At 42.5% G+C, this 11,251-nt stretch overlaps 1 protein-coding gene across 1 annotated transcript; it reads right to left on the bottom strand.

The window, feature by feature from the left end:
- Positions 1 to 937: 937 nt before the first annotated feature.
- NUDT18 (nudix hydrolase 18) lies at positions 938 to 8,972 on the bottom strand (the record flags this gene model as incomplete). The annotated part of the gene is given in 3 exon segments (XM_072399839.1): positions 938 to 6,206; positions 7,972 to 8,185; positions 8,815 to 8,972. Coding segments are annotated over 3 exon segments (903 nt in total). The 3' UTR covers positions 938 to 5,673.
- Between the last annotated feature and the right edge of the window lie 2,279 nt (positions 8,973 to 11,251).

The following is an 11,251-nucleotide window of genomic DNA, read 5'->3' as shown; positions in this document are numbered from 1 at the left end:
GCCAAATATTGCTACTGGAAGCCTAAATTACTAATGTCAACAGGTGGGGGGGGGGGGGGGGTCAGTAAAGAAACATTTGATATCAAAAATTTGATACTTTTGAAAGAGAAGATATTTCTGGTGAGAATCTGGTGTGTGTACAGTGCTCATTGTTCATGAATTAGTCCTGGCAGATCCACTAATGATTGTAATAGAAGTGAAGGGAAAAGAGCGCAGCGGGTGCCACTCTTGTCATTCTCCCCTCTCCATAGAGCAGAATGGAGCTGTATGTACAGGGCTCGTTCAGTCTTTGGTCGTTGGAAAGGATCACAAAAGATCCTTTCCAATGACAATTATTGAATGTCTATACCCAGCCTTAATTTTCTTTAAAAGGAAAAAAAATGGTTGCAAACTTTATAGGTTTTCTATCACCTTATGTTCCAATATGAAATAATAGGAAGTCAAACCAATAGCCACACAGACAACAGAATAAAAGAGGTTCTTTAGTACTCTGCACCAAAAAGAAGTCTGGATTGGAGCTTCAAGTCTACCTTAAGATTTTGTCCTACGACAAAAATCCAAATCTGTTATCAAGTCCAGTGTGTGTTTTCCTGGAACTGTACACATCCAATGTTCGTATTGGTACATTTGTGTATACCCAATGACCATGAGACCCGAGGCCCTGTTTTTAAAACTCTAACCTGTGGTGTCATTCTGCAATGTTGAGAAAATGGTGTTGTCATGACCTGAAAATTATCTCTGGTTTCTTGGAAATCCATTCCAGGTTTGCTGGATCATCCAAGTTTTCCCTTGATAGTCTATCTTCTTCAGTCTTGGGAAAGCTTTAATAAATCACTGCCCAGTGTATTGTGCAGCACTGTAAGGGATATGAGTTGCCTTAATACACCAGGATGCCACTGAAATGAATAAAACCTTGACATGCTAATGCACACAGGCGGAGGTTGTACAATTTTTATTTTTCACATATACCATATTTTTCACAGCACAAAATATTTTTGTGTAACAATTTAAGAAAATAGAAAGGTTTACAACATTGTTCTAGATCCTCTTACAATAAGGTTTACAACATTCTGCATGTGTGTATAGTTATATTGCACAGCTCATAATAAGAAAGCAGCTCAAGCAGAATATAGATAAGCATACGCAGGGCTTTTCCAATGTGCTCATGTCACTAAATCTTGTGGGGGTGTTTCTATAAAATAAACTGTTCCTAGTGCTAAAGTCATACTAACAGGACATGGTCTGTCTATGTAGACCTGAATCCTGTCTCTACTATAGGTATGCAGACAGGAAGTAAAAGCGAGTGAAAAACTGCGTAAAATAGCGGAAAGGACCAGCACTAGATGTGCCAAGGCTTCCAAAATTCCAAAAAAAACTACAGCACATTTTGACTAAGCAATTACACATTTTGACTAAGCAATTACAAAATATATTTCTAAAAATACTTTAAATATGTAGTGATAATCTCTTAGCTTGCACATTAATGCTGATTTGTAGCTGCCCTTGTACAATTATATTTCTAGTCTGATATATGTTATGAAATGTATTTATCCAGTTAGGGATACAGAAATCTTTAACCTTGAGGGTATGCTTGCAGGAATAGTGGGCACTGACATATAAAAGAACTGTAGCCCACCCCAGTTAACCCCTCTGCCTAGTAGCCTGCCTCAGGTTTTTGTTGCTAGGAGGATGGATTTCTTTGAGAGATGGTCTCTCTAATAACAGCTATCCGAGTGGCCATTGTCAACAAACACTGCTGTACAAGTGTTTTTGTTGAATATCTCAAACTGACCTTTAAACACTGGGATCAGTTTGTGGCACTCTTCAGACCCCATTCAGGTAAAAAATTTGCCACAGTGCATGGTATTGTCCATTTTCCAGTAAATTTTGCGTCTAGTAACCCATGCAGAAGGTGTTAAGGATGTGAAATAAAAAAAACTACTATCAGTGTTGTTTGCACTCCCCAATTCCTTTACTGCAATATAGCACCAAAATGTTGGTCTGTGGAAACTACATCCCTCTTCCTTGGCATGGTCTTTATAGGAAAGCATTTTCCTCGGACCGGCCAAGACGATATCATCAATGATGCTACTGAAGGCAAGAGCGCCCATCCTCTCCAGCTAAAGAAGCCCAGGGAACAGACTACCAAATATTACCCCTCCCTTTTTAGTTTCCTACTTTATCTGTTACTTCATCCACATTCTAGCTCTGTACTTCAAAGTCATCCAAATCCTTTCAAAAAGGGCAGATTGCATCTTGGGTTTGTGGGTGTGAGAGCTGGTAAAAAACTGCTAGAATTTAATTCTATGCTTTCACCAGGGTTCTTTGAACCAGGGTGTCATTGGCTTTGCAGCAGAATAATATTGGGGTTTTACTTTAACCTATTCACTGTTCCCAAACCCATCCGTCCAATGTTAAACATCAAATTACTAAATGTCGTCCTTCAAGTTTGAAAATTACATAAGGAAGCCACCAGATCTGTTATAACCTTGCTTCACTAAGGAAACTTCCAGGTTCTGTGGACATCAAGGAGACATACTGTACCTACATGTTCTAATTTTTCTAGTAAACCTATGTTTCCTACAGTTAGCAGTGGAGCCCCTAAAAACTAGTTATTGCCCTTTCCCTTTGGCCTTTTATCTGGGGGTGTTAAAACATTGATGCTGATGGCTAAAACTTCCTTCTTGTCTAAGGTGGTAACTGCCTTCTACCTTAATCAAGACACTGTACTTCAGTCATTCTCTCGGACTTCAGTTTACGGAAAAGATAGATCCTTGTATAGATGTACTTTGAATAGACAGATTCCTTTTTTTGTAACCGAAGATGGATCATAGATCCAGATGGATTAAGATAAGGGTGCTGAGTCTTCTCATTTCACCATTTGTAGATGGCTCTAGCAGATCATCAAAGCTATTGGTCCTAAGGATTGGCCTAATCTAGAGGTCAGCAAACTTTTTGGCCACTATGCCATTTCAGGCGTAGGCAGGAGCACACTAGGCCAGACTCTCTCTCGAGTCCTGCCCTAATGGCTCTGTCCCCCCCCCCCCTCAGGAACGCCCCCTGAAGGGAAATCCCTCTCCTCTGCAATGAATACGGAGGAAAGAGAGTGTTCCCTGTTTACCTCGGCGGTGGAAGTGTTAACGCCAGCCGTGGTAAATAGGGAAGGGAGCCACAACACGGAGGCTCAAGGCTCCAGAGCTCCGGAAGTTTGTTCCAGCTCCGCCGCAGGTTGGATTAGGCCGGATTGGCCAGGGGGCGGGAACAAACTACCGGCTAGGCCTAAAGGCCTGAGTTTGCTGACCTCTGGCCTAATCTAATGCCAGCTTCAAGTAAAAGGTCCTTTAGAGGGATCTCTGAGCTACAGAAGATTTGATTTTTGTATTGCCATAAAATACTTTTCCTTAAGTCAATTTAGGGACATTGGTCCTACCGGTGTTTATGATCATGTTTTTGTCACTACCTACTACAAAACTGAGCCATGCTGGTGGAAGGGGTTATCTGAGCTAGCCTACATTATTTGGCCGTGACCTATCCTCCTGCGATACAAAGATAAAAGATTTATTGTGTCATTCAATCAACACCCAATAAAAAATTTGGCTACACTAATCTATATTAGTAACCATGAATGCTAAGGCTCTCTGTCTGAATCACTTGGAGTTTCCCACGTGCAGGGCAGCAGGGTAATACCTGTCCCCTGTGGGTTACAGTGCAATCACAGGCATGTCTCCATCTCTGTCTTTCCAGAACATGAAGTGCCAGTGGGCACAGAATGCTTTCCTAAATTCCTCCCATAGATCAGTGCCTGTATTACCACTGTACAGCCAAACAGCTTGACAACTGCTACTGAAAGCAGCAAAAAATTATATAGAGATAACATTAAAAAAAGCACTAGCTCGGTACTTTTGGGCTTTTTCATTAATAGGTACAAGAATCCATTTTCTAAACTTGGTACAAATGGTACAAATATGACAATAAGTAAAGCCACAGACGTGCTGTTGTATCACATTCTTCAGCTGGACCCGTCTGCAAGGAAAGAGCAGAATGACCCATTTGGCACAACTGGTTTATAATTCTGGCTTTATAATCACTAAGTGGCACAACAACCCAGAAAGGCTACGTACACACATTAGATTATTCTCGTTCAATAATCACCTCAGGGCTGATATCTGACGAAAATCTGGCGTGTGTACAGCGCTTGTCGTCCTGGCGGCTCCAAGGACAACGAACGCTCATAATGAGAGTGAAGGGGAGAGAGCGCAGCGGGATGCCGCTCCGTCGTTCTCCCCTCTCCATAGAGCAGAACGGTGCGGTATGTACAGCTCTCATTCATGCATCGTGTAGCCTTTTGTCATTAGGATGGATCGTGAATAAATCTTTACAACGACAATTATTGCACATGTGTATGCAGCCTAATGGTGGAATCACATGTTACACTGTTCAGACATGCAAGTGTTGTGTAACTTGATTTCACATAACCTTGACTGTGAACTGCAGAATATACCTTTGCTTGCCCAAACCAAAGTCCATTTGAACCCTAATGCCACAATCAGGGTGCATATACAATAATGCAGCAGCAAGGTCTAAAAATCCCTAGGACTAGGAGAGTTTTATTGCATTTCTTACATTTAAGTAGTCCAGCATTCTAAAACACACCCCTAAACATTTCTCTAGTTAACAGTGTTATTAGGGAGCAACAATGATGTTGATTAGATCAGTGCCGTTGTTTGGGAGTGCAATCTGATTCTCCTTCAGCGCAGGGCTTTATTTAACCCGTGGGCCTTTCTACTAGCATTGATATAGATAAATGCAGCAAGATTCAGTTTTTCTATGCTTCAATTTTAGAACACAATAAGGCAACACAGACAAAAGTGGCTTTTCACACAGGAAATATTATCATGCTGTGTGGAACTGTAGAGATTGCTCGATTGCTTTCAATGGAAAGCTATGGGTGTGCTCTTTAGGGGCTTAAAAAATGCACTTATGAGGCCATGCGGCAGCATTCCTCTGAATCAAGAACAAACGAGATGTATTTATATATAAATTTGGAATCTGACCGCATTACAGTAATACACTAAGAGCGTTTAACTGTAGATGATATATGCCAATGCAAACACGCGAGCCTTAGATATCCCCCTTTTAAGAACAACACCTCTCGTGTGGCTTCAAACCTTGCAATCATGGTATATCTGCCATTTTACTTTAATGCCACATCAATACAACAGGCAGTATATAGATGCATGGCAGAAAATTGCTGCAACCAAAGCATGACAGCTGCCCCTGATTTATGTATCCCTGAATAATAAATAATATAATATAATGATTATAGAATAGATTTATTATATCATTTATATTTTAGTTCCCTGTAAACTTTTCTTGAGCAGGGTTTCTCTATTCTGTCTTAAATCCTTCTCAAGCCCTTGAGGTTAAACATAAATGGCTTTATTATGTGATGGCCCCCACGGGCCTTGCTTAGCTGGTTATAAGGCAAAGCATACACATATTCAGGCTTATACAACAAGGCAAAGTGGCTTGGCCGGGCTGTTTAGAATTCACCTTACTTTGGCCTATCTCCAATAACTTTTGCCTCACCTTTTTGTATAAGTGTGATAATATTTGTTCACAGCAAGACGGTATGTACATGCAAAGCTCTGTATGCGCCCACATGTCTGAGACTCAGCTGTATAATGGCAGGAGCGTCGTCTGCTTTATGCTATTCTTCACCTCTTCATCCTTCATCAGTACCCAGCTAAGATTGTCCACTCTGATCCGAGGTGGTTCTGGCCCGCTGAATACCCCCATGACGGTCAGACAAAGTCCATCTGCACCATCACCGCCTTGGTGCTGTACCTCTAAGATGCCATAAGACTTAGGGGGATCTTGCAGCAGGTTGCGCAGGGGGTTGAGAAGGCTTCCTCCATGGGTGGCACAGATAGCAGCAGGTAGATGGGCAGGGCCACTGGCACTCTGCAGGATCCACAAATCTCCTGGTGTAGTTAGGCAAACTAGAAGCATCCGCAGGATGAGGAATGGAGAAGGGTGCAGGTGAGGTAGGATATAGGGGTGTGAAGGTTGGTGCTGATACTCCAGGGCTAACTTTATGAGAGGAAGTATATCTCTGCAACGCAGGGCCAGAGGGGAGACCCTGTCCCACCAGGAGGCCTGGACAGATTCCTTGTCTGCTGAGGCTGGTGACTTTAAAGTGCCACCTAAAAGGAAAACACAAATTACAATGATAGCAAATCACAATCTAAAAGTAAGAACATTTGTATAGGCAGGCATTCTGGCAACCTACCAACTAGGTATGTTTTGCAACTACAGAATCACATAGTGCTCTACTGTAAGTATGAATAGGGCAACCAGCAGAGGAAGCCCTGCACCATTACCACTTGTGAAACATAAAATAAACCCTCACTGTTACTGGTACCCCAAAAAAACAAACACCCCAAAAAAAGCACTTATGATGTTACAATGGGGTGCTGATAAGTTCCTGGCTTTGCCCAAAAAGAAGAGCCAGAGTTATGAAATAACACATTTATTCAAAATATTCCCCCCTGAGACTGATGCACTTGGTACAGCGTAGTTGCAGCTTTTCTGGACCGTTCAAATAAAAGTCCTTTGGTTGGGCTGCAAACCAGCACTCAACAGTATCTTTGACATCAGAAATGTCCTCAAAACGTTGCCCCTTCAGGTGTTTCTTTAAATTCGGGAACAGATAATAGTCTGAAGGGGCCAGGTCAGGTGAGTAGGGGGAATGGTGGACCAATTGGAAACCCAGGGTGTTCAGATTTGCAGCCACAACGTTGGACGTGTGCGCAGGTGCATTGTCCTGCAAAAAAAGGATCCCTTTGGTCAACTTTCCACAGCGTTTCGTCTTAATTGCCTCCTTCAGCTGGTCCAGGAGGTTAGCATAATACTGTCCAGTGATACTAGAGCCCTGAGGTAGGTAGTCCACCAACAGAATACCGTCCTTGTCCCAAAAAACAGTCGCCAGGATTTCTGGGTTTGGAACTTCTTCGGCCACGGGGACCCGCTGTGGCGCAATTCCTTTGACTTTTTGATCCTTGGTTTCAGGATCATAAATGTGGAGCCAGGTTTCATCCTCAGTCACTAACCTACCCAAAAAGTCCTGTGCAGCTTCATAATGGGCCAAAATGGCTTTGGATGCTTCAGCTCATTCCTTCTGATCACTGTTAATCATTTTGGCACCCACTTTGCTGAAAGCTTGGGCATGTCTAGGATAGTGGTTATAAGAAACCCAACACGCTCCCAGGAGACGTCAAGTATCTGGGCTATCTTTTTTGCGGATATTCGTCGGTCCTCAATAATCAGCTCATGGACAGCATCACAAGTTGCTGGGTCAGTTGAGGTTGGGGGCTCCCACTGTGGGGTTAATCTTCAACAGTGAAATGCCCAGTCTTGAAACGAGATATCCAGGTTTTGAAAGTGCTGTAGGAAGGACACTTCTCCCCCAGTGTTTGTGACATCTCAGTGTGAATGTCCTTTGCTGACTTTCCCTGGAGAAACAAAAACTTCATGACAGTCAGTAACTCCAACAACGTAAAACTTGTGCCTCTGCCATCACAGCTTCTCACTAAAAGGAAAAACAGTTTTAAGAATCGCAAAGACCTGATATTTGCACAGTTACATACTAAGATATTAGGCTGTCATACGCCCCTACACTCATTTTTCTATTTCATCTGGAAGGGGGCAAAGCCAGGAACTTCTCAGCACCCCCTGGTATTATCACTGTATAGAGGAATTGCAGAATGTTCCATGAGCACCAAGTCCATCTTGGATTGGATTGGATAATCCTTCATAAACATTTGTTCCTCAGATTGCAGATGGAAGGAATGAATTAGCATTGTATAAGAGACCAGTGCAGGGGAGCAGCATGCAGGAGGCCCAAAGGCACTTATGCAGAATTTCTGCAAAATCTGAAACCTTTGCTTAGTTTTAAATATATTCATGTACCTGTATGTCGGGCCAAGAATACAAATCGCACCCAGGCAGCTCCTCTCTCCTCCACAGCCAGCAGAGTGATCGGCTCACACGTTAATCCAGTCTCCTCTTTGACTTCCCGGCACAGCCCATCCACCAGGGTCTCTCCTTTTTCCAGTCGCCCAGCAGGCAGATACCAGGTACCCAGACATTCGGGTTTGGCCTCCTGCATCATCAGCACCTCCTCCTGCAGAGCAGTAAACAGATATTAAAGCCGATCACTGCAACTTCTTATATCCCAAATAATATACTATCCCAAATAGCTCTTCTAATGGAGATGACTGGACTTTAGGATGCTCTTTTACATTGACATGGTGGCTTTCCAATGATAAAGAGACTTTAAATGACAATTTTATTTAACATTAGGCACCTCGTGTAACATAGTGAACCATATGCTGTCCCTGTCACCTGACTGTACTCCTGCATTGAACATGTTCCACCCTAAAAAAAACAATGATTGCTGGTGTGCATGCAAAGTGGCTGAAGATCGGCAATAGGAACAATAGGAATAACACCTATTATAGAATATCATAGCATTCATTTCTAATACAACTTACTTGATGTTTTCAACCGTTCAATTAACTTTCCGGTCTTCAGGGAACCCCTGAGATAATTACTATATCCACAGCTCACAGTGGTGGTCAGTGGGAAGAATGCTAACCTTAAACATAGCTAAAAAGATCATTGGTGGCACAAACTGCTCTTGCTCAAGAAACCCCCCAAGAACCTCTGGAGGAACCCTGGTTGACAAACACACTGGACTGGCCTTTGTTCTTTCCCACAATTCTTACAGAAACCACAAAGTTCCCTTCTCACCTTCTCATTCAGTAATACACCCATGACGATGTAGCAGACATTCTGTTTCAGTTTCAGGGGCCGAGGGCTCTCCGACACCATGTCATATTTATCAGGAAGTGGGGCAGATCCCCCGCTTAACAGGGCTTTCAATTCTTCTTCGAGAACTGAAGACATAGCTGAAAAAAAGCAGAGACATTCTGTATATAAATATATATCCCAATATCCCCCACCTGGTCATTTCAGCATCTGATGTCTGCCTGCCCGGGGCCGATTTCTGTTCAGTGAGTGGAGTGGGGGAAAGAAACATCCATAATGACTGCTACTGTTGCACCCCCCCCCCTGAGAATACCTTTCACCTGGCTGTTATGATAATCCTCAGGTTTTGTTACTTTCCTAGTCCTATACCTGCAACAAGTATAAAGACACAGTTGCATGCTGACTCCAGAGCCAGCCAGGTAACTAGCAATTTCAAAAGCAGTCCAGAAAACAGCAGCATTTGTGCATTTCCTAGGACAGGTTTAATATTAATAATAATATTCCCTCTGGGGCACCTCGAGGTTGAGATGCTGCTTGTGTAAAGGCAGCCTTACTACTGCAGCACATCTGGTCTTTTGAAAATCATAGTATCACAGCGTAGATCCGCAGTGGTTATGTCTGTAGATCGTCTGATTATGTCTGTAGTATGAACCCATATATATATTCGTATTGGTGCTTTAGATATTGTAAAAGTAATCCACAACCTATATGAATGTGATCTCAGCATTCTGAACATTATTCTTTGCCCTCCCTGTCCTCATATATACGGTAGCAGCTCAGGATGTCTTCCCACTGCTGTATAACACACTTAATATCTGTTTAATATCTGTTTACTGCTCTGCAGGAGGAGGTGCTGATGATGCAGGAGGCCAAACCCGAATGTCTGGGTACCTGGTATCTGCCTGCTGGGCGACTGGAAAAAGGAGAGACCCTGGTGTATGGGCTGTGCCGGGAAGTCAAAGAGGAGACTGGATTAACGTGTGAGCCGATCACTCTGCTGGCTATGGAGGAGAGAGGAGCTGCATGGGTGCGATTTGTATTCTTGGCCCGACATACAGGTACATAAATATATTTAAAACTAAGCAAAGGTTTCAGATTTAGCAGAAATTCTGCATAAGTGCCTTTGGGCCTCTTGCATGCTGCTCCCCTGCACTGGTCTCTTATACAATGATAATTCATTCCTTCCATCTCCCCATTACTGTATAACACACAGCCATCTCCCCATTACTGTATAACACACAGCCGGCTCCCCATTACTGTATAACACACAGCCATCTCCCCATTACTGTATAACACACAGCCATCTCCCCATTACTGTATAACACACAGCCTGCTCCCCATTACTGTATAACACACAGCCGGCTCCCCATTACTGTATAACACACAGCCACATTACTATAGTTCACAGTATTTAAAGGAAGAATAGTGTTACACCCTTCTGGGTATTAGATTTTAGGTGCCGACCCCACTGCCTGCACATCACGGGCTTGTTGGCATGCCCACACTGCTGCCTGGAAATAACGCTGTAGAATCCAGAGGAGATTGTGAACATAAGACTTTTACAATCCTTGGAGAAAATTTTTCACAATTTGGAAACTATTTTTAACCAAAAATTATGTAATCCTCTAGATATAGCCCTTGAGGAAGCCTATTGGCAAAATGTGTCTAGTATAAGACTTTTTTTCTTCATGGAAATAACTTTGGTTTTCTATATATAAATAAGACACCATCCCCATGATAATCCAAATGGGGAGGGGACTACCTATGTTCAATGTAATGTGCTTAAATGTGCCATTTTTGTATTACTGTCTTTATATCCTCTTGGTTTATGAAATGTTTTTTTTGCCAACAAAACCCCAGTTTTCTCTGCTTTCTTTAATGTATAGTTTACACTAGTCTACAGTGGTTTTGTCTTAAATTGTACTCTAACGTTTATATGGTCCATTTTGGGTCTTTAAAATGCATCCCTCCAACTGCCATAGTCTGCTCCACAATCTGTGGACTCCCCTAGTGTTGTGCATCTTCCTATAAAATGCGTGTCTGGTATTTTCCCTCTAGGTATGTCTTGGGAATGATGCAAAGGATGAGTTTCACATAGTAGAAATAGTCCCTCAAGAAGAAGCAACTGATATTAAACCAGTTCCCATTGCTACACTAAAGCCATCTATTCTACCAATGGTGAGTTGACACTTACTGGATTTTTCTGTGATGATGGCAGGAGTGTTTAATCAATTTCCTGTTATTGTAGGCTACCATGATGGGCATTGAACTGACTCCTCCAGTCACATTCCAGCTAAAGTCTGGATCTGGACCAGTGTATATTAGTGGTCAGCATGTTGCATGTGAGTATTCTATAAGCATTGACTTTTAACTTGTTAAACAAATACACTAGGTAGCCACTGTTCGTCCATAGTCATGT

Source organism: Pyxicephalus adspersus, chromosome 2 (assembly GCF_032062135.1).
Source record: "Pyxicephalus adspersus chromosome 2, UCB_Pads_2.0, whole genome shotgun sequence".
Taxonomy (NCBI): Eukaryota; Metazoa; Chordata; class Amphibia; order Anura; family Pyxicephalidae; genus Pyxicephalus; species Pyxicephalus adspersus.
This window is presented reverse-complemented; position numbering and strand designations above follow the sequence as displayed.